Here is a 24,497-nt window from a genome sequence, read left to right as displayed (position 1 = left end):
ATGTCCTCCACATCCCTCCCTCCAGACTCCTCATGTCCTCCACATCCCTCCCTCCAACCTACTCATGTCCACCACATCCCTCCCTCCAGATTCCTCCTGTCCTTCACATCCCTCCCTCCACCCTACTCCTGTCCGCCACATCCCTCCCTCCAGACTCCTGTCCGCCACATCCCTCCCTCCAGACTCCTGTCCGCCACATCCTTCCCTCCAGACTCCTGTCCGCCACATCCCTCCCTCCAGACTCCTCCTGCCCGCCACATCCCTCCCTGCAACCTACTCCTGTCCTCCACATCCCTCCCTCCAGACTCCTGTCCTCCACATCCCTCCCTCCAGACTCCTCCTGTCCTCCACATCCCTCCCTCCAGACTCCTCCTGTCCTCCACATCCCTCCCTCCAGATTCCTCATGTCCTCCACATCCCTCCCTCCAACCTACTCATGTCCGCCACATCCCTCCCTCCACCCTACTCCTGTCCTCCACATCCCTCCCTCCAGATTCCTCCTGTCCTTCACATCCCTCCCTCCAGACTCCTCCTGTCAGCCACATCCCTCCCTCCAGATTCCTCCTGTCCTTCACATCCCTCCCTCTGTTAATTCTGTCACACTAGGGTGCGACCCGTCTTAATGGTCTGCTGCCAAATTAGATGTGATGTTTTACGGCCGGAGAAATCAGGACACAAATGCAAGCAATTGTCTCTCAAAAGATTCCTGCTTTTATTGGTCGGACCGCTCTTTTATAAGAGAAATCAGGCGGTCTCAGCACATTACATCATAGATTTTTCCAACTTAATTATCACAAGTCATTTGATTGATTATATTGTTTTTTGCTTATTCTGTACCGTTATCACCCTAATGACCTGTTCTAGGTCAGGTTGGCATCTGTCTATGCACGGATTCTACTGATCTTCAGTCTATTGGGAATTGATCTCCCTACGTACAGGTGTATTTACTCTTGATAACACTAGTGGAATTACAAAGTCCATCTAGACATTGGCATATCTTGGCACATCCTGGGATGGAATAATAAACAGAATTAAGTCTTATAACAGTGGATCAGAAAACCTTAAAGTGACATGAATCTAATACTAAGCAAAGCGTCCATATAAGTTTGGTTTCAGTATATCTTCATATGCTATACATTCTCCCCTTAACACCTCCACCCTACTTCTGTACGCCACATCCCTCCCTCCAGACTCCTCCTGTCCGCCACATCCCTCCCTCCAGACTCCTCCTGTCCTCCACATCCCTCCCTCCAGACTCCTCCTGTCCTCCACATCCCTCCCTCCAGACTCCTCCTGTCCTCCACATTCCTCCCTCCAACCTACTCATGTCCTCCACATCCCTCTCTCCAGACTGCCTAATCACTCCAGACTCCTCATGTCCTCCACATCCCTCCCTCCAACCTACTCATGTCCTCCACATCCCTCTCTCCAGACTGCCTAATCACTCCAGACTCCTCATGTCCTCCACATCCCTCCCTCCAACCTACTCATGTGCTCCACATCCCTCCCTCCAACCTACTCCTGTCCTCCACATCCCTCTCTCCAGACTGCCTAATCACTCCAGACTCCTCCCTCTATCCTCTGCTTCCCTCCAGACTCCTTTTCTCCCCCTCAGTCCAGACGGTACAGCGGAGATGCCTCTGTTCTCCCCAATCCAGACTCCTCCCTTTGTCCTCTGCCTCCCTCCAGACTCCTCATTCTTCCAGACTCCACCCCATACTCTCTCCAGATTCCTCCTTCTTTGTCCCCCTAAAGACTCCTGTGTCCCCCCTCCTTCCTGCAGACTCCTCCTTCGTCCCCTCCTCCCTCCAGACTTCTTTGTCCTCCTTTTCCCTCATCTTCCGTTCTCCCTCACGACCCTTCTATGTTCTCTATCTCGTCCTCCTGACAGTGTTCTCCCTGGTCTTCCCTCTCCTTTCTAATCCTCCTATTCCCTCCAGACTACACTCTTCATGCACCTCCATCCTCCCTCCAGACCCCTCTTCAGGCCACATCCCTCCAGACTCCTTATCGCACCAGACTACACTCTCTCCATCCTTCCTTCAGACTTCTCCACATCCAACACCACTCCCTCCAGACTCCTCCTTGCCCAGACTATGCTCTCCATACTCCTGTCCTCTTGACTCCCTCAACTCTTCATGCTACTCTGTCCTCCTTCCAGACTCCCTCACTTTCACACCTTTTCTTCCAGACTCCAGCCTACACATCCAAACATCCTCCCTTCAAAGTCCTCCTCTATTCTTCCCCTCCCTCTCCTCTTCCAGACTCCTCCTGTCCTCCACATCCCTTCCTCCAGACTCCTGTTCTCCTCCCTCACCTCCTTCCTTGTCCCCCTCTACATATCTCCTTCCAGACTCCTCCCTTTATCCTCTCTCCAAACTGCTCCACTCCCTCCAGACTCCGCCTGCCTCCAGGTCTACCCAACTACTCACACCAGTGACCAGACTATACTCTCCATGCTTCTCTGGCCTCCCTCCTGCATCGACTCCACTCTCTATCCTCCCTTCAGACTCTTCCCTTGTCTTCCCCTTCCTGCAGCCTCTTCCGCCCCTTCTTCCAGACTTCTCCCATGCTTGATTTCTTAGTCTAGACTCTTCCATCCTCCCGCACCATCTAGATGACTCCTGTCTCCGCCTCCCTCCGGACAGATTCTTCTTTCCAGACTCCTCTCTCTTCCTCCTGACTAGACTCTCCCCGATCCTCTATTTTCCCTCCATACTCCTCTTTCCACAATTTTCTCTTCAGGTCTCCTCCTCCTTTCTCCCAACTATACTCTTCCTGCTCCTCTATTCTCCCTCCAGACGCCTCCTCTGTAGTTATTCCTCTAGACTCTTGCGTCCTCCTCTCTCCAGACCTCTTCTCTATCCTCCTTCCAGACTCTCCTCTCCACAATTTTCCCTTCAGGTCTCCTCCTCCTGACTACGTTCTCCCTGCTCTTCTATGCTTCCTCCAGACCTCTTCTCTGTCCTCCCTCCATACTCCTCTCCACAATTCTCCCTTCAGTCTCCTCCTCTTTCCAGCTTCTGACTACACTATCCCTGCTCTTCTATGCTTCCTCTATACTCCTCTCCACAATTCTCCCTTCAGTCTCCTCCTCCTTCCAGCTCCTGACTACACTCTCCCTGCTCCTCTCTTTTCCCTCCATACTCCTCTCCACAATTCTCCCTTCAGTCTCCTCCTCCTCCTTCCAGCTCCTGACTACACTCTCCCTGCTCTTTTCCCTCCATACTCCTATCCACAATTCTCCCTTCAGTCTCCTCCTCCTTCCAGCTTCTGACTACACTCTCCCTGCTCCTCTCTTTTCCCTCCATACTCCTCTCCACAATTCTCCCTTCAGTCTCCTCCTCCTCCTTCCAGCTCCTGACTACACTCTCCCTGCTCCTCTATTCTCCCTCCGTAATCCTCTCCACAATTCTCCCTTCAGTCTCCTCCTCCTTCCAGCTTCTGACTACACTCTCCCTGCTCTTTTCCCTCCATACTCCTCTCCACAATTCTCCCTTCAGTCTCCTCCTCCTCCTTCCAGCTTCTGACTACTCTCCCTGCTCCTCTCTTTTTCCTCCATACTCCTCTCCACAATTCTCCCTTCAGTCTCCTCCTCCTCCTTCCAGCTCCTGACTACACTCTCCCTGCTCCTCTATTCTCCCTCCGTAATCCTCTCCACAATTCTCCCTTCAGTCTCCTCCTCCTTCCAGCTTCTGACTACACTCTCCCTGCTCTTTTCCCTCCATACTCCTCTCCACAATTCTCCCTTCAGTCTCCTCCTCCTCCTTCCAGCTTCTGACTACACTCTCCCTGCTCCTCTCTTTTCCCTCCATACTCCTCTCCACAATTCTCCCTTCAGTCTCCTCCTCCTTCCAGCTTCTGACTACACTCTCCCTGCTCTGCTCTTCTCCCTCCAGACCCCTTTTATAGCAGTTTATCTCTGACATTAGGGTCAGTTCGGAGGGCATGTACGTATTATATTGATGGACAATCTGCTCTACAGGTCCTTCTCAAAAAATTAGCATATAGTGTTAAATTTCATTATTTACCATAATGTAATGATTACAATTAAACTTTCATATATTATAGATTCATTATCCACCAACTGAAATTTGTCAGGTCTTTTATTGTTTTAATACTGATGATTTTGGCATACAACTCCTGATAATCCAAAAAACCTGTCTCAATAAATTAGCATATCAAGAAAAGGTTCTCTAAACGACCTATTACCCTAATCTTCTGAATCAACTAATTAACTCTAAACACATGCAAAAGATACCTGAGGCTTTTATAAACTCCCTGCCTGGTTCATTACTCAAAACCCCCATCATGGGTAAGACTAGCGACCTGACAGATGTCAAGAAGGCCATCATTGACACCCTCAAGCAAGAGGGTAAGACCCAGGAAGAAATTTCTCAACAAATAGGCTGTTCCCAGAGTGCTGTATTAAGGCACCTCAATGGTAAGTCTGTTGGAAGGAAACAATGTGGCAGAAAACGCTGTACAACGAGAAGAGGAGACCGGACCCTGAGGAAGATTGTGGAGAAGGACCGATTCCAGACCTTGGGGAACCTGAGGAAGCAGTGGACTGAGTCTGGTGTGGAAACATCCAGAGCCACCGTGCACAGGCGTGTGCAGGAAATGGGCTACAGGTGCCGCATTCCCCAGGTAAAGCCACTTTTGAGCTACAGAGAAGCAGCACTGGACTGTTGCTAAGTGGTCCCAAGTACTTTTTTCTGATGAAAGCTAATTTTGCATGTCATTCGGAAATCAAGGTGCCAGAGTCTGGAGGAAGACTGGGGAGAAGGAAATGCCAAAATGCCTGAAGTCCAGTGTCAAGTACCCACAGTCAGTGATGGTGTGGGGTGCCATGTCAGCTGCTGGTGTTGGTCCACTGTGTTTCATCAAGGGCAGGGTCAATGCAGCTAGCTATCAGGAGATTTTGGAGCACTTCATGCTTCCATCGGCTGAAATGCTTTATGGAGATGAAGATTTCATTTTTCAGCACGACCTGGCACCTGCTCACAGTGCCAAAACCACTGGTAAATGGTTTACTGACCATGGTATTACTGTGCTCAATTGGCCTGCCAACTCTCCTGACCTGAACCCCATAGAGAATCTGTGGGATATTGTGAAGAGAAAGTTGAGAGACGCAAGACCCAACACTCTGGATGAGCTTAAGGCCGCTATTGAAGCATCCTGGGCCTCCATAACATCTCAGCAGTGTCACAGGCTGATTGCCTCCATGCCACGCCGCATTGAAGCAGTCATTTCTGCCAAAGGATTCCCGACCAAGTATTGAGTGCATAACTGAACATTATTATTTGTTGTTTTTTTTGTTTGTTATTAAAAAACACTTTTATTTGATTGGATGGGTGAAATATGCTAATTTATTGAGACAGGTTTTTTGGGTTATCAGGAGTTGTATGCCAAAATCATCAGTATTAAAACAATAAAAGACCTGACAAATTTCAGTTGGTGGATAATGAATCTATAATATATGAAAGTTTAATTGTAATCATTACATTATGGTAAATAATGAAATTTAACACTATATGCTAATTTTTTGAGAAGGACCTGTACATGACAGGTGATGTCCCAGTCCAGCTCAGAGTTCCCAATATGCTAAGAGGAATAGGCAGAATCAGTTCCCAGACCAGCCCTATCATCAGCCTCAATGAGAGGAGCATGCTCCTGGGCATAGGGATGGTGGGAGTGATACATGAATCTGATGGGGTGATGGTCCAGCAGCTTTATTAGTACAGACACAGGACAGTTTATCACAAGGGGGTACAGCAGAGCCACCCGATGCGATGGGACTCACTCTTCACCCCCGAACCCACTGGAGAATAAAGTGTCTAAGTACAGGAGGGTGGCAGGGGGCACCAGGACAGGTACAGAACACAGAAGCGGCGAGCGATGGCAGACATCATTCACCCTCCTCTCAGCACGCAGTATAAGGGGGAAAAGATGGTGGCTGTAATCTGCGGAAGTGACGTTGATGACTTAATACGGATCCCTGTTACAACACTGCCACCAATCACAGCTCTGCAAAACAAGCATCCTCCCTACTGCCAAATCACTGGCACCCATCACAGCTGAAATCTACGCCTCATCCACACTCGCACATCACTGACCGCTGCCACCAATCACAGCTCTGAGATGCACACCTTCTCTCCACTCCGAGATCACTGTCCTCTACTACCAATCACAGCTCTGGGATCCAAACCACCTCCACACTCACAGATCACTGACCGCTGCCACCAATCACAGCTCTGAGATTCACACCTTCTCCAAGATCATTGACCCCTATCACCAATCACAGATCTAAGATTCACACCTACTCCCAGATCACTCACCGCTGCCACCAATCACAGCGCTGAGATCCACGCCTCATCTGCCCTACTAGCTCAGTGCCAGGCAGACCAGTCAGAGGGAAATGTAAAAGGACATTGAAATAAAACCTACGAACTGACAGAATAAGACTCCACACTGCCGAGAGAGTGGCAGAGGAAGTTAATCATAAATATCACTAAACGTCTCCTTCATGTAAGAATCACGGGGCCACCATGGGCTGGTACAGCCATGGCTCCTCGCTCTGGAGCACTGCTCCTTCCCAGGAGGTCACCAGGGGTCGGGTATTTGTACGGAGGGGACTGTAAACCATACACACACACAGGACACGGGCAGCAGGGACACGAGTGGAGGGTGGTCAGGAGCCACGGACAGAGAAGCCCTCCTCGCGAATGAACTCCTCCAGCACAGACACCACGCTGCGGGCCTCCGGCATCTCCGCGTGCTCCACCTTCACGATCTGCAGGAGGAGGTCCCCGTTTCCACAGTTCTTCAGGAAGTTGTAACAGCGGAACAAGGCGTAATGGCTGCTCTCCGCCTGGCGGATCAGACGCTTCAGGTTGTTCATATCCTGAATGACCTGGGGGGACGGAAGAGCAAAGACCACCATTAAATCAGAAGTCACTGAAGTCCAGAAAACCCAGGTGCACTTGCATCCTCCCAGCTCATCCCACCACCATGCTTCACTCTGTGTCTCCATTAGGATATGGCTGTGACCAGTGACTAACTGAAGCTGGTTTCACATTTGCGTCATTGTGCGCAGCATTTGATCCGCATGCATCATGTGTACATATATTTAACATGGTGTGCACATGGACATGCGTTTGCATGCTTTGGCGTACGCATGTGTCGTTTCGCGGTGCGGCGGGGCGCGGCGAACGCAATATGTTGCATTTTTGGAATTGTCAAAAATCTGTCAAATATGCACAGGCATGCGTATGAGTGCATCAAAAAACACATTGCTGTCTACGGGAACGCATCTGTTCAATGCTAATGCTTACTTCGGACTGCGCATGTTCAGGAACTGTTTTGAGATACGCCCATTGAGACACTCCCTCCTGTAAATATCAAACGCATGCGCATAAACAAAGCAAACATGCATACAAACGCATGCACACGCAGCTTTTTTTGCCATAATGCATAAGCTGATGCGGAAAAAAATGCTGTGTAAAAATGCGTTTGGGCTTGCGTTTGCGCATGTAGATGATACGGTGCACACATAAGCGCAAATGTGAACTTAGCCTTAGCTATCTTTGGGACTGCTGCTCTGTCCACCATGCTTTACACTACAGGAGCTTAGTGTAGCCAGAGCTGGTGACTTATCTTTTGCATCACTCTCACCTTTAGCTTAAAATTCTCCAGTTTCTGGCGGAAGAGGAAGGGGCTCCCCCCATCAGAGGCGTTAATGAAGACCTGCATCCAGTCCTCACAGAAGCGGTTACTGACTATAGAGAAAAGAGATTGTCCAAAATCAGAGGAGACCTCTCTGGAAACATCACACATACAGTAGACAGGGGCCCGAATCAGAGGAGACCTCCCAGTGGACATCACGTAGAGGAGAACATCTCAAATCAGAGGAGACCTCCCTGGAGACATCACACAGAAGAGTGCCACGAATCAGAGGAACATCACACTCACAGTAGAGGGGGCCCCGAATCAGAGGAGACCTCCATGGGAAAATCACGTACAAGAAATATCCTGCATCAGAGGAGACCTCCCCAGAGAATATCACAGAGGAGAATATCCCGCATCAGAGGACACCTCCCCTGAGAATATCACGTAGAGGAGAATATCCCGCATCAGAGGAGACCTCCCCTGAGAATATCACATAGAGGAGAATATCCCGCATCAGAGGACACCTCCCCTGAGAATATCACGTAGAGATGAATATCCCGCATCAGAGGAGACCTCACCGGAGAACATCACATAGAGGAGAATATCCCGCATCAGAGGAGACCTCCCCTGAGAATATCACGTAGAGATGAATATCCCGCATCAGAGGAGACCTCCCCGGGGAACATCACGCAGAGGAGAATATCCTGCATCAGAGGAGACCTCCCCTGAGAATATCACGTAGAGATGAATATCCCGCATCAGAGGAAACCTCACCGGAGAACATCACATAGAGGAAAATATCCCGCATCAGAGGAGACCACCCCTGAGAATATCACATAGAGGAGAATATCCCGCATCAGAGGACACCTCCCCTGAGAATATCACGTAGAGATGAATATCCCGCATCAGAGGAGACCTCACCGGAGAACATCACATAGAGGAGAATATCCCGCATCAGAGGAGACCTCCCCTGAGAATATCACGTAGAGGAGAATATCCTGCATCAGAGGAGACCTCCCCTGAGAATATCACATAGAGGAGAAAATCCCGCATCAGAGGAGACCTCCCCTGAGAATATCACGTAGAGGAGAATATCCTGCATCAGAGGAGACCTCCCCTGAGAATATCACATAGAGGAGAATATCCCGCATCAGAGGAGACCTCCCCTGAGAATATCACGTAGAGATGATTATCCCGCATCAGAGGACACCTCACCGGAGAACATCACATAGAGGAGAATATCCCGCATCAGAGGAGACCTCCCCTGAGAATATCACGTAGAGATGAATATCCCGCATCAGAGGAGACCTCACCGGAGAACATCACATAGAGGAGAATATCCCGCATCAGAGGAGACCTCCCCTGAGAATATCACGTAGAGGAGAATATCCTGCATCAGAGGAGACCTCCCCTGAGAATATCACATAGAGGAGAAAATCCCGCATCAGAGGAGACCTCCCCTGAGAATATCACGTAGAGGAGAATATCCTGCATCAGAGGAGACCTCCCCTGAGAATATCACATAGAGGAGAATATCCCGCATCAGAGGAGACCTCCCCTGAGAATATCACGTAGAGATGATTATCCCGCATCAGAGGACACCTCACCGGAGAACATCACATAGAGGAGAATATCCCGCATCAGAGGAGACCTCCCCTGAGAATATCACGTAGAGATGAATATCCCGCATCAGAGGAGACCTCACCGGAGAACATCACATAGAGGAGAATATCCCGCATCAGAGGAGACCTCCCCTGAGAATATCACGTAGAGATGAATATCCCGCATCAGAGGAGACCTCCCCGGGGAACATCACGCAGAGGAGAATATCCTGCATCAGAGGAGACCTCCCCTGAGAATATCACGTAGAGGAGAATATCCTGCATCAGAGGAGACCTCCCCTGAGAATATCACGTAGAGAATATCCCGCATTAGAGGAGACCTCCCCTGAGAATATCACGTAGAGAATATCCCGCATCAGAGGAGACCTCCCCTGAGAATATCACGTAGAGGAGAATGTCCCGAATCAGAGGAGACCTCCCCAGGAACACTCTAAGGGTCATAATGAACATGCGAACGTAAGTTTCCATCACACTACAGCGCATCCAGCAACTTGTCCAGAAGGAAAAAGGGAGCTCAAACCTAAGTGTTTAGGCTTATATGAAAATCATGGTAGAAAAACATTTTGGGAGCTGCCCTGAAAAGGGTGGCCCTGCCTAGCCACTGAGGTTGGCACCTATTTCATATGTCAGTGGCACCCACACTGGTTATGCTTGTATATATTTTTATTGAACATCCACTGTGTATCACATTTGTGTTGTTTTGTGGGAGAGATTTTAATATTTGGAAGGCTAATTTTTAAAGGGTAAAAGTTTTTGTAACCCTTCGATACTATGACCACATGGATACTGCATATCAGCCTGAAGACCACATGCTCTTGTGGATTGGCAGCCTTTTCTCTAACACTACAGCCAGTGGGTTCCTTTCATATACAGCTCTATCCTCACCTACTGTATCCTCACTCATCCCTTGTAGATTGTGAGCCCTCGCGGGCAGGGTCCTCTCTCCTACTGTATCCTCACCCATCCCTTGTAGATTGTGAGCCCTCGTGGGCAGGGTCCTCTCTCCTCCTGTATCCTCACCCATCCCTTGTAGATTGTGAGCCATCGTGGGCAGGGTCCTCTCTCCTCCTGTATCCTCACCCATCCCTTGTAGACTGTGAGCCCTCGCGGGCAGGGTCCTCTCTCCTCCTGTATCCTCACCCATCCCTTGTAGATTGTGAGCCCTCGCGGGCAGGGTCCTCGCTCCTCCTGTATCCTCACCCATCCCTTGTAGATTGTGAGCCCTCGCGGGCAGGGTCCTCGCTCCTTCTGTATCCTCACCCATCCCTTGTAGACTGTGAGCCCTCGCGGGCAGGGTCCTCTCTCCTCCTGTATCCTCACTCATCCCTTGTAGATTGTGAGCCCTCGCGGGCAGGGTCCTCTCTCCTACTGTACCATTCGTGACTTGTATTGTTTACGATTATTTTACATGTCTTTATTATGTACAGCCCTCCTCACATGTAAAGTGCCATGGAATAAATGGCGCTATAATAATAATATGCGAAGCAGGAGCCACCACGCTGCCCCTTATCGCCATGCCATGTCCCTGGAACCTCTGCCATGCGTGATCAGAGATGTTATAATGGCAGCTTATACAGAACACATTGCTCTTCATAACCAAACCACATGTTTTCTCCCAATCTATCAGCGTTGGAACGTGTGTAATCGCAGACCTCGCAATAGCTAATGGATCCGCCGAACACCGGTCTCTCCCTTACCTGCTCTGCAGAGGAGACCTAGAATCCTTCTATCAGCACGAGACCTCCATCTCCTCCAGATCTTTGAGACTGATTCCAGTCTATTCACTAGGTGGTACCGCGTCTGGCATTACTGCGGGGGATATGCAACACGTCTCTGGGGAGAGGAACTACACCACAGTCCTGCCCCATAATATCAGATTACTGGAGAGTGCGCAGGACGGAAACTCCTGGAGGAGGCGGCGTTCTTCCTCCACCATCACAGCAACATTCCTAAGAGTTACCACCATTTGTTCCTGCACTTCATGGGGCCACAGCCTAAACCGCCCGAGTTATGGAAACCCCAGCACTGCTAAGGGATCAGATTCAATCTCCTCATCCAAGTCTCCCAACTGCATCCTTCCCTCATTCACTCTTATGCCGATTTCTCATAGTATATCCCTAGTTTTGTTTCCCCCGGCACTGATTGGCTGAGGTCATTCCAGTTGTGGGAATCTCTTTCCTCATTGGCCCAAATCATTTATAAAGTTGGAGAACAATTCCAGACGCCCTCAATGTCTCATTGCAGCCAGTGTCATAGCCGTTTGTGATCTTGTTTTCTGCCTGCTTCTCGACTGTGGACAACACACCATCGGCCTTGTGCCTTCTAGGTGAGATAGTCTTGTGCAAAGACATCTCTATTGTATGTAGTGATGAGATGCACCTGGGCAGTTTTCTGTGCACCACAGAGGACTTCAGTCATTCACAGCCGGACGATGAGCTTGTATTAGATGGAGTAGTCCTCTTGTAGGTCGGAGTAATCCTCTTGTAGGTCGGAGTTCTCTCCTAGGATGGAGGAGTTCTCTCGTAGGTCGGAGTAATCCTCTCGTAGGTCGGAGTTCTCTCGTAGGATGGAGGAGTTCTCTCGTAGGTCAGAGTAATCCTCTCTTAGGTCGGAGTAATCCTCTCCTAGGTCGGAGTAATCCTCTCTTAGGTCGGAGTAATCCTCTCGTAGGGCGGAGCAGTTCTTTTGTAGGTCGGAGTTCTCTCGTAGGTCAGAGGAGTTCTCTCGTAGGTCGGAGGAGTTCTCTCGTAGGTCGGAGGAGTTCTCTCGTAGGTTGGAGTAATACTGTCGGAGTTCTTTCGTAGGTCGGAGTTCTCTCGTAGGTCGGAGGAGTTCTCTCGTAGGTCGGAGTAATACTGTCGGAGTTCTTTCGTAGGTCGGAGGAGTTCTGTTGTAGGTCATCAGAAATTGCTCCATAGCTGTAAGGAAGCTGCTTTCATTACCCGCTGTGGTCCCAGCTCCATGGACTTCAGAGCTGGCTGTTAACTGGAGGCGTCTCATAAACCGGCTCACGGCCAATGATGCAGAGAAAAGATGGAAGTGTTGGGTGACTACTTAATTATGGCTCCTTATTAGGACATTCATTAGAACTAGTCCCAAAGTGCCAGCTGTCAGGCTCAAAACAGCTAAACCATTTGGTACATTGCTATACTTGTGGGATCGGGTTGGAAGCTCGTGGATTAGTTTGTAATTTCATCCTGACTTTCCGTCCTTTGTCTCTGTTGACTGAGGTTTCCCCATTTTTGGATTTCTGTTGCAGGTGATGGTGGAACTCTCATCACTTTCTGATCTATCTACATTTTCATTAGTGGGCTCGTGTGCAGATGTGCTCTCGTCCGGCTTCAATGTCGACCAGGGGCAGAGAAAGACAGCTGAGGATCTGCAGGTACAACTCATCACTGCACACAATGGAGGTGTCAGAACTTTTAGGGTTACTACCAATGAAAAAACGTATCTCCACCTAAAAGAGACGAGGTCAAGGACGCTCTGTGGATTGTGACACAAGAAGTCCAGCGGGAATGAGTAATAAACGGGATGAGACGTTGTCCTGTCAGTTGGTCATTTACATGTGATGATGGAGCAGAGGGCACGTTGGGAGAAAACGTGTCAACTGAGGGCATGCCGGGTGAAAAACCACGCCGGCCGAGGGCACGCCGACCGAGACCACGCTGGGCGAAAACATGCCGAACACTACAGGGAAGTTTTTACCATGAGCCAATAAATTTGGGTTTTAACTGACTTCTTCCTTCTGGACGAGACGCTCTGCACACAATGTACCGCCTCAGGTGTGGAGGAGTCCTGGAGGAGGTGATGCAGTCCGGGAGCCCTGATCTCATCATCCCATCTGCCTGGGATCACATGAAGGGACAGAAGAATTCAATGCACAGGCCTCATACACAGGAGATCTGGGCTCGGGTCTACAAGATGTCTGGCACAACCTCCTGCCGAGATCCTCCATAACCTGTGTACAAGTGACGAGAGTGATGGGCGGTCACCAGATACTGATGACAGAGGCGATGGTCACCAGATACTGATGATGGAGGTGACGGGCGGTCACCAGATACTGATGAAGGAGGTGACGGGCGGTCACCAGATACTGATGAAGGAGGTGACGGGCAGTCACCAGATACTGATGATGGAGGTGACGGGCGGTCACCAGATACTGATGATGGAGGTGATGGGCGGTCACCAGGTACTGATGATGGAGGTGATGGGCGGTCACCAGGTACTGATGATGGAGGTGACGGGCGGTCACCAGGTACTGATGATGGAGGTGACGGGCGGTCACCAGATACTGATGACAGAGGCGATGGTCACCAGATACTGATGATGGAGGTGACGGGCGGTCACCAGATACTGATGATGAAGGAGACGGGCGGTCACCAGGTACTGATGATGGAGGAGACGGGAGGTCACCAGGTACTGATGATGGAGGAGACGGGAGGTCACCAGGTACTGATGATGGAGGTGACGGGCGGTCACCAGGTACTGATGATGGAGGAGACGGGCGGTCACCAGGTACTGATGATGGAGGAGACGGGCGGTCACCAGGTACTGATGATGGAGGAGACGGGCGGTCACCAGGTACTGATGATGGAGGAGACGGGCGGTTACCAGGTACTGATGATGGAGGAGACGGGCGGTCACCAGATACTGATGATGGAGGCGACGGGCGGTCACCAGATACTGATGATGGAGGCGACGGGCGGTCACCAGATACTGATGATGGAGGCGATGGTCACCAGATACTGATGATGGAGGAGACGGGCGGTCACCAGATACTGATGATGGAGGAGACGGGCGGTCACCAGATACTGATGATTTACATTTCTGTTTCCCTTGTATGTTGTGCATTGATAATTATCTATTAACCCTTCTGTTCCTGGAAGCGTTTGTTCCTTGCCCGCCTGAGCCTTCTGCCCCACACGGTTAGGCCTCCACCCATCTCCTGCCTTCACGCTAGGCAGAGCAGTGAGGAGCAGTCGTGGTGGGGATAGTAGTAGTGATGGTGGTAGTAGTCCTACTCCATAACCCCGTCGTCTCACCTGCACTGACCAACTCCGGCTGACCATCCTTGAAGTCCACGGTGACAGATCGTTGCTGGCGTTCAGTCATGGCGATGCACAGGGACGTCATGGTTCCCTCCTGCACTAATCCCTGCAGACCAGCTGAGCTGAGGAATCTGCGGCAGAGGAAAGGGGCAGTGAGGACCCCGGCCGCGCGGGGAGGACCCCGGCCGCGCGGGGAGGACCCCGGCCGCGCGGGGAGGGAGCCGGCCGCGCGGGGAGGGACCCGGCCGCACGGGGTGTGTGGCTGCAGTGGGGGCCACTTACCTGCTGATGTCGTTCTGCGTCCGCTCCGTAGCGTTAACCACATCCACTGGAGTGTAACTCAGTGCCTGTGGGGAGGGTAACACACACACGGTGAGCAGTGGTCTACCAGCAGGGAACACCCTCCAAGCACACAGCGCGGGGCTGGAGCTGGCGCAAACAGGGTTACACAACCACTACACGCTGCAGGGGAACTATATGCTGACCACCGGCTCATGACCGGGGGCTCTAGGGGCCACAAGAGGAGCGAGAAGTACACGGGCCCTCATTACCCCACCCCTATGGTCTCACCGCGTGCAGCAGGTAGCCCAGCTTCTCCTGGAAGAGGGTCACCACCCGGGCGATGGGCAGCACCGAGGCCTCGAACCAGCAGCCCAGATGGGGCCGGACCGACTCCAGGGCACCCACCTACAGAGAAGAGGGGACATTGTAATAGATCCAGACACACCGGATCACACCAGGACATTATAATGGATCCAGAGACACAGGATCACAACGGACAGTATAATGGATCCAGAGACACAGGATCACAACGGACAGTATAATGGATCCAGAGACACCGGACATTATAATGGATCCAGAGACCCAGGATCAGACCGGACAGTGTAATGGAGGAGATTTGTTATTAGAATATTTGGATCTTATTCTTACCTGGGGATCTAGCTTGCTCCTCAGACTTTCCACGTGACCATCCAGCTCCAGTCTGAAGGTGACATCTTAAGGAAACACAGGAGGTGATGACACTGACGCTAGCAGCGCATCGACTCTGGCGCCACACACACACACACTGACTGCAGCGCCCGGAATGGGGTAGTCATCATCCTAATGGTGCGGGAGCGGCGGCCCTGATCCAGAAGAGGGTGTCACGATATTGTATGAAATGTAATATGATTTTGTAGCTTTGTCTGTTAGCACCATTGATGTGGGCTAAAACCCCCACTTCTCGGTGTGTTTGTTTGCGGAGATGTGTAGATCCCAAACCCCTCATGCGCCTACCAGAAGAATTTTTATTGCGCTTGGAGCTGTAAGCTGATCTCCCTACACTGCTCACTTTCCCTCCTCCCATCTAGAATCAGCTAGAACTGGTACAGAATTTCCCTAAAGACAGGAAGTCCTTTGTTCCATTATCATAAGATATTTGGCCAACGATTTTGGCTAGGAAAATAATAAGTCCGTTTTGCGAATCTCCATCGGCGGATCTATCAGCCACTGTAAACAAGAGCTTCTAATTCCAACAGGTACAAAGTACGGCTTTCCCTGGAACGGTGTGTCCCAACTAGTCCGAATTTGGTCTCATTAGAAAGCCAATTTTAAAATAAGGTGAATGCTGGGTGTGTTATGATTCTGACACGTTCAGGAGCGAAAATACAAGAATTATAAGAATTGGAGAAAATTGTACAGCTGAGGAGAGGGGAGGGCGATGTTGACTCAACCCCTTTAGTGATGTCATGAGACTGCAGTTTTTAAGTGACTCCACTTAACCCAGTCTTCAGTCTCAGTCTTAGGCTACTTTCACACTAGCATTGTTTGCTGTACATTGCAATGCGTCGTTTTGGAGAAAAAATGCATCCTGCAAAATTGCCCGCAGGATGCGTTTTTTTCTCCATAGACATTCATTAGCGATGCATTGTGACGTATGGCCACACGTCGCATCCGTCGTGTGACGGATGCGTTGTGTTTTGGCGCACCGTCGGCGCAAAAAACGTTACATGTAACGTTTTTTTTGTGCGTCGAGTCCGCCATTTCCGACCGCGCATGCGCGGCCGGAACTCCGCCCCCTCCTCCCCGGACCTTACAATGGGGCAGCGGATGCATTGTAAAACTGCATCCACTGCCCCCGTTGTTCTTTTTTTTCGCAGTTTGCGTCGGGCCGATGCATGGTGACGGCCCCATACCGACGCAAGTGTGAAAGTAGCCTTAGTCTTACCTGAGGAGCTCTTACTGCCAGCCCTGATGAACTGGGAAATGTGGAGCTCCGCCCACTAGCCTGGTTTTGCCTGAAATGACCTGAACACATGTAAGTGTTAATTTCTCATTTAACCCCTGTTATTTTATAATTACCTTTGTACATATTTTTCAATTGTCTCATATTGTAACATCTTTATATACCTTTTGATAAACACTGCCTAATCTTTCAGAGTAAAATATTTAAATTACCGTATATACTCGAGTATAAGCCGAGATTTTCAGCCCCCTCTCGGCTTATACTCGAGTCATACCCAGGGGTTAGCAGGGGAGGGGGAGCGGGGACTGTCTAATTATACTCATAGTTACATAGTTATTAAGGTTGAAGGAAGACTATAAGTCCATCTAGTTCAACCCATAGCCTAACCTAACATGTTCTAACATGTTGATCCAGAGGAAGGCGTGGTCCCTGCTTCTTCCTGTGCTGAGCGGTCACATGGTACCGCTCATTACAGTAATGAATGTGCGGCTCCACCTCCCATAGGGGTGGAGCCGCATATTCATTACTGTAATGAGCGTTAACTGAGACCGCTCAATACAGGAAGAATATGCAGCGTTGGGAGAAGCAGGGACTGCACCGCGCCAGGAGCAGGTAAATATACGGGGAGGGGAGCGCTGAGCGATATTCACCTCTCCTCGTTCCGCTGCGGCTCTGTCATCAGCGTCCTCTGGCTGTGACGTTCAGGTCAGTTCGCGCCCTCTGCCTGAACATCAGTGCTGAGGATGGAGCCGCACCCGAATAGCCGAACAAGGTGTAGATGAATATTGAAAGTGCAGGGGTCCTGAGCGAGGAGAGGTGAGTATGTGATTTTTTTTTTTTTTTTAATCGCAGCCACAGCATATGGGGCAAGTGACTGTATGGAGCATCTTATGGGGCCATAACGATTGCGCAGCATTATATGGGGCAGTGACTGTACGGAGCATCTTATGAGGCCAAAACACTTGTGCAGCATTATATGGGGCAAGTGACTGTACGGAGCATCTTATGGGGCCATAACACTTGTGCAGCATTATAATGGGGCAAGTGACTGTACGGAGCATCTTATGGGGCCATAACGATTGCGCAGCATTATATGGGGCAGTGACTGTACGGAGCATCTTATGAGGCCATAACACTTGTGCAGCACTATATGGGGCAAGTGACTGTACGGAGCATCTTATGGGGCAATAACACTTGTGCAGCACTATAAGGGGCAAGTGACTGTACGGAGCATCTTATGGGGCCATAACGATTGCGCAGCATTATATGGGGCAGTGACTGTACGGAGCATCTTATGAGGCCATAACACTTGTGCAGCATTATATGGGGCAAGTGACTGTACGGAGCATCTTATGAGGCCATAACGATTGCGCAGCATTATATGGGGCAATTGACTGTATGGAGCATCTTATGGGGCCATAACGATTGCGCAGCATTATATGGGGCAGTGACTGTACGGAGCATCTTTTGAGGCCATAACACTTGTGCAGCATTATATGGGGCAAGTGACTGTATGGAGCATCTTATGGGGCCATAAAACTTGTGCAGCATTATATGGGGCATATTTTAATATGGAGCATCTAATGGGGCCCATCAAACTTTATGGAGCATTATATGAGGCTCCCGATTCAATATGGATATTCAAAAACACCTAACCTACTGATTTCTCAATTAATTTTACTTTTATTGGTATCTATTTGTACTTTTGAAATTTACCAGTAGCTGCTGCATTTCCCACCCTAGGCTTATACTTGAGTCATTAAGTTTTCCCAGTTTGTGGCAAAATTAGGGGGGGTCGGCTTATACTCGGGTATATACGGTAATAGGATATGTTTTAGAGCAGGAAGAACGAAACTAAGTCTTCTGAAGGGAATTACGCTACTGTTTTGGGTTAGCTTCGGACCCGTTTAATCGAAGCTGGTGGCAGCATACCTTGCTCTGGGTAGTTGGGAGTCGTAGCGACAGCGGCGTTGATAATTATTGTTCCTGCCTGAGTGGGAGTAGTTTATCGCGTCGCTGCAGCGTGCCCAATAGCCAGTACATAGCAGGCAGCCTTTCTGGCGACTAATTACCCCAGGTGCAGTACCTAATCTGACCTGAGGGTAAGGGGGGCGCCAGAGAGCTGCAAATGTTAAGTGGAACTGTAAGCGGGATATACATAAATCCCTGCAGTTCGTGGTATATTGCAGAGCAGTGGGATACCTAGAATAAGCCCCTGCTGTAAACTAAGAGGTCAATAGCCTTGTGGGTGTTGTTTCATCACATTGTGGAGTGGAGGGATAACTAAGATAAGCCCCCTGCACATGTGATAGCCGTCTGTTGGCCTAAAGTCACCCCGATCTGTGACGTAGGGGTGACAGTCACGGTGTGAATCGTGACAGAGGGGGACATGGCCACACAAGCAGCTGCACTAGTCATCACCCTAATGGTGCGGGAGCGGCGGCGGCTCTGATCCAGAGGAGGGGGACATGGCCACACAAGGAGCTGCACTAGTCATCACCCTAATGGTGTGGGAGCGGAGCGGCTCTGATCCGGAGGAGGGGGACATGGCCACACAAGGAGCTGCACTAGTCATCACCCTATCACCCTAATGGTGAGGGAGCGGCAGCCCTGATCCGGAGGAGGGGGACATGGCGACACAAGGAGCTGCACTAGTCATCACCCTAATGGTGCGGGAGCGGAGCGGCGGCGGCTCTGATCCGGAGGAGGGGGACATGGCCACACAAGCAGCTGCACTAGTCATCACCCTAATGGCGCGGGATCGGCGGCTCTGATCCGGAGGAGGGGGACATGGCGACAAGCAGCTGCTGGGAGGACTGTACACTCTCTATCACTGTGCGGATGACATTTCTCACATCTCCCAGCACCTCCTGCTTACTCAGGATCTGCAGAGCTTTAGTGTAAAATGTGCTGTCTACACAGAGGGTTAGAGAGTGTCATGTGGGGGTCCCAGCTTATAGCGAGGGTCCGGAGCTCATCATGGTCCCTGTGCAGTCATCCTGACCTGTGATAACACAGGGTACAGCCAGATGAAGGATATAGGTCCAGGCCTTTCTCGCTGCCCCCCAGGAAGCAGACTATGTGCTTGGGGGCGGGTGGCAGAAGCTCAGGGTGGTCTTCTGGTTTACCTTGTATGAGACAGTAATAACAGCCCAGTGTGAACTCCGGAGGCCTGGAGAAAGGAAAATGAGAGACATCAGGGTCCAAGTCCTCTGGAGAGGGAAGGCTCCAGAGGTCACGAGACTGATTGGGGACTGGCGGGCTACTGGTGACCCAACACCCCCCAGTCCCACGCTGCCAGTCCAATGCCCTCAGTCCAACACCACCAGTCCAGAATCCAACATCCCACACCACCAGTCCAATGTATCCAGTCTATAACCGCCAGTCCCACGTCCCTAGTACAACGCCACCAGTCCCATTGGCACCAGTCCCAAGTCGACCATATAAGGATATAAGGATTATATATTCCGGATGTCCACCGAGAGATCTATATCTCACTGAAACCGCTAGGAGCTAAAACTAACGAGTTGCAAGGAGCGGATTTCTCTGTAAGCGGGTCATGTATCTACGCCGTGTGTACACTTAAAAGAACCCCCCTGACGTGGTGAACATCCTGATCATGGTGTCATTAATATACAAGGTTCATACAGCGAGCTATGTAAAGAAATGGTTTGTCATAACTCTAAGAAAGGGGAGGATTCAGCCTCTGAGTGAGGTCACCACAGGGGGAGTGCCTTGGTTCTGGGCAGGGAGATAATTGAGTGAGACATCAGTCTTCAGAGTCTTTTGTTCGTGGTCTAGCTGTGATAGAGAGGTGTAATGCATCTTGATGTGTCCCCTGAGAACATGGTCAGCCATGAGATGAAATTTTCTGAACGCAATGTGTTTTTTTCAACTTTAATCCCATTTTATTTGTAATTGTACTGTGCATAAGATACTTGTCTTCTTTATAATATCTTTTTATACTTCTGTAAACACTGCCTACCTTTTTTGGAGTAAAATATATAAAATTACTAGCTTTGTTTCTCCTTGCTCTATAACGAACTGTCACGTCCTCTGAAGTGAATTACGCTACTAATTTTGGTTGGCTCTGGACCCGTTATTAATTAAGAAATCGGAGCTGGTAGCAGCGGAATTTGTTCTGTGCGTTTGGGAGGCTTTGTAGCGACGGCGGCGTTGATGATTATTGTTACCGTCTGAGTGGGAGTAGTTATATCGCCCTCGCTGCAGTGTGCCCATTAGCCAGTACAAAGAAAGGCAGCCTTTCTGGCGACTAATTATCCAAGGTGCAGAACCCTGTCTCACCTGAGGGTAACGGGGCGCCAGAAAGCTGCAAGTTCCAAACTGGAATTGGGAAGTGGGATATGGATAAATACCCTTCCGAAAGGAACCAGGGGCATCCAAACAACCCTGGTTCATGACAAATTGGTGAGTGGTGGGGATGAAAAAGGTATCCTCTCCGTGAACCGTGACACCCCTATGTGTAGAGGGATGGTGGTGCCTCTCCCCGATACTGCCCTTGGCACATGCGAAGCGCCCCCGTGTGTAGGGGAATGGTGGTACCTCTCCCCCAGATACTGCCCTTTGCACATGCAGTGTGCCCCGTATGTAGAGGGATGGTGATACCTCTCCCCCGATACTGCCATCTGCACATGTGGAGCGTCCCCATGTAGGGGGGATGGTGGCGCCTCTCACCCAATACTGCCCTCTGCACATGTGGAGCATTCCGGTGTGTAGGGGGTATGGTGGCGCCTCTCCCCTGATACTGCCCTCTGCACATGCAGATCATGCCCGTGTGTAGGGGGATGGTGGTACCTCTCCCTCGGATACCGCCCTTTGTACATGCGGAGCGTCCCCGTGTGTAGGGGGGATGGTGGTACCTCTCCCTCCGATACTGCCCTCTGTACATGAGGAGCGTCCCCGTGTATTGGGGGATGGTGGTACCTCTCCCTCCGATACTGCCCTCTGTACATGTGGAGCGTCGCCGTGTGTAGGGGGATGGTGGTACCTCTCCCTCCGATACTGCCCTCTGTACATGTGGAGCGTCCCCGTGTGTAGGGGGATGGTGGTACCTCTCCCTCCGATACTGCCCTCTGTACATGAGGAGTGTCCCCGTGTGTAGGGGGGATGGTGGTACCTCTCCCTCCGATACTGCCCTCTGTACATGAGGAGCGTCCCCGTGTGTAGGGGGATGGTGGTACCTCTCCCTCCGATACTGCCCTCTGTACATGTGGAGCGTCCCCGTGTGTAGGGGGAAGGTGGTACCTCTCCCTCCGATACTGCCCTCTGTACATGAGGAGCGTCCCCGTGTGTATTGGGGGATGGTGGTACCTCTCCCTCCGATACTGCCCTTTGTACATGAGGAGCGTCCCCATGTGTAGGGGGATGGTGGTACCTCTCCCTCCGATACTGCCCTTCGTACATGAGGAGCGTCCCCGTGTGTAGGGATGGTGATAACTCTCCCCCGATACTGCCATCTGCACATGTGGAGCGTCCCCGTGTAGGGGGGATGGTGGCGCCTCTCACCCAATACTGCCCTCTGCACATGTGGAGCATTCCGGTGTGTAGGGGGTATGGTGGCGCCTCTCCCCTGATACTGCCCTCTGCACATGCAGATCATGCCCGTGTGTAGGGGGATGGTGGTACCTCTCCCTCGGATACTGCCCTTTGTACATGCGGAGCGTCCCCGTGTGTAGGGGGGATGGTGGTACCTCTCCCTCCGATACTGCCCTTTGTACATGAGGAGCGTCCCCGTGTATTGGGGGATGGTGGTACCTCTCCCTCCGATACTGCCCTCTGCACATGAGGAGTGTCCCCGTGTGTAGGGGGGATGGTGGTACCTCTCCCTCCGATACTGCCCTCTGTATATGTGGAGCGTCCCCGTGTGTAGGGGGGATGGTGATACCTCTCCCTCCGATACTGCCCTTTGTACATGTGGAGCGTCCCCGTGTGTAGGGGGATGGTGGTACCTCTCCCTCCGATACTGCCCTCTGTACATGTGGAGCGTCCCCGTGTGTAGGGGGATGGTGGTACCTCTCCCTCCGATACTGCCCTCTGTACATGAGGAGGGTCCCCGTGTGTAGGGGGGATGGTGGTACCTCTCCCTCCGATACTGCCCTCTGTACATGAGGAGCGTCCCCGTGTGTAGGGGGATGGTGGTACCTCTCCCTCCGATACTGCCCTCTGTACATGTGGAGCGTCCCCGTGTGTAGGGGGATGGTGGTACCTCTCCCTCCGATACTGCCCTATGTACATGAGGAGCGTCCCCGTGTGTATTGGGGGATGGTGGTACCTCTCCCTCCGATACTGCCCTTTGTATATGAGGAGCGTCCCCATGTGTAGGGGGATGGTGGTACCTCTCCCTCCGATACTGCCCTTTGTACATGAGGAGCGTCCCCGTGTGTAGGGGGATGGTGATACCTCTCCCTCCGATACTGCCCTTTGTACATGAGGCGCGTCCCCGTGTGTAGGGGGGATGGTGGCACCTCTCCCTCCGATACTGCCCTTTGTACATGTGGAGCGTCCCCATGTGTAGGGGGATGGTGGTGTGGCAGTTGGGGGGCTGCTTCACTCAGAGCTGCACTGTGCGGACCCTCAGTTATCACAGCAAGTGACTGCAGTAATAACCCTGACTCCCCGGCTTCCCTGCTACATCAGGACCCTGTGGCTTCAGCTCTGCTGCACTGTACACTGGGGTCTATGGTAGACGGAGACCTCTCTCTCCACCATGCTCTACACTGCATTTACACTTATCTAACACCGGGAGTGCACCATTAGTGTGGTGAGTACGGGGGGGGTGCCACGTCATCAGCCACTTACCCCAGGTCCACAGATGCCACGTTGCCCATCCCCTCAAACATGGCTCCGCGGGACAAGCGCCTGGCGATGAAGCTCCTTAGCTCTGGCTCAGCCTCAGCAGAGAGGTTTGTGTCCAGCAGAGACAGGCTGTGCAGAGACACGGCAGAGGCGTCAGCACAGGGACAAGGCAGAGGGGTCAATACAGAGAGGGAGACTGATGGTCGAGACACCGGCGCAGAGAGACACACACGGCAGAGGCGTCAGCACAGAGACACGTGGCACAGAGACACGTGGCACAGAGACACACACGGCAGAGGCGTCAGCACAGAGACACATGGCACAGAGAGACAGAAGGTAGAGGGGTCCGCAGAGACACACACGGCAGAGGCGTCAGCACAGAGACACGTGGTACAGAGAGACGGTAGAGGGGTCTGCACAGAGAGACACACACGGCAGAGGCGTCAGCACAGAGACACGTGGCACAGAGAGACACACATGGCAGAGGCGTCAGCAGAGACACATGGCACAGAGAGACAGAAGGTAGAGGGGTCCGCACAGAGACACACACGGCAGAGGCGTCAGCACAGAGACACGTGGCACAGAGAGACACACATGGCAGAGGCGTCAGCACAGAGACACGTGGCACAGAGAGACACATGGCAGAGGCGTCAGCACAGAGACACGTGGCACAGAGAGACACACGGCAGAGGCGTCAGCACAGAGACACGTGGCACAGAGAGATACACACGGCAGAGGCGTCAGCACAGAGACACATGGCACAGAGAGACAGAAGGTAGAGAGGTCCGAACAGAGACACACACGGCAGAGGCGTCAGCACAGAGACACGTGGTACAGAGAGAGACAGACGGTAGAGGGGTCTGCACAGAGAGACACACACGGCAGAGGCGTCAGCACAGAGACACGTGGCACAGAGAGACACACACGGCAGAGGCGTCAGCACAGAGACACATGGCACAGAGAGACAGAAGGTAGAGGGGTCCGCACAGAGACACACACGGCAGAGGCGTCAGCATAGAGACACGTGGCACAGAGAGACACGGCAGAGGCGTCAGCACAGAGACACATGGCACAGAGAGACAGAAGGTAGAGGGGTCCACACAGAGACACACA

At 51.5% G+C, this 24,497-nt stretch overlaps 1 protein-coding gene across 2 annotated transcripts in view; it reads right to left on the bottom strand.

The window, feature by feature from the left end:
- Positions 1-5,719: 5,719 nt before the first annotated feature.
- C2H17orf75 (chromosome 2 C17orf75 homolog) overlaps positions 5,720-24,497 on the bottom strand; it is a 98,418-nt gene continuing 79,640 nt past the window's right edge. For both annotated transcript variants that reach the window (XM_069748731.1, XM_069748732.1), the window contains 8 exons: positions 23,388-23,513; positions 19,609-19,740; positions 15,275-15,332; positions 14,915-15,031; positions 14,627-14,691; positions 14,339-14,475; positions 7,678-7,781; positions 5,720-6,916 (listed from right to left, as the gene is read on the bottom strand). In XM_069748731.1, the coding sequence (XP_069604832.1) occupies positions 6,695-6,916; positions 7,678-7,781; positions 14,339-14,475; positions 14,627-14,691; positions 14,915-15,031; positions 15,275-15,332; positions 19,609-19,740; positions 23,388-23,513 (961 nt within the window). In that variant the 3' untranslated portion in view covers positions 5,720-6,694. The remainder of the gene's footprint in view (positions 6,917-7,677; positions 7,782-14,338; positions 14,476-14,626; positions 14,692-14,914; positions 15,032-15,274; positions 15,333-19,608; positions 19,741-23,387; positions 23,514-24,497) is intronic.

This window comes from Ranitomeya imitator, chromosome 2 (genome assembly GCF_032444005.1).
Source record: "Ranitomeya imitator isolate aRanImi1 chromosome 2, aRanImi1.pri, whole genome shotgun sequence".
NCBI lineage: Eukaryota > Metazoa > Chordata > Amphibia > Anura > Dendrobatidae > Ranitomeya > Ranitomeya imitator.
The sequence above is the reverse complement of the archived record's forward strand: the minus strand, read 5'-3'. Positions and strand labels throughout refer to the sequence as shown.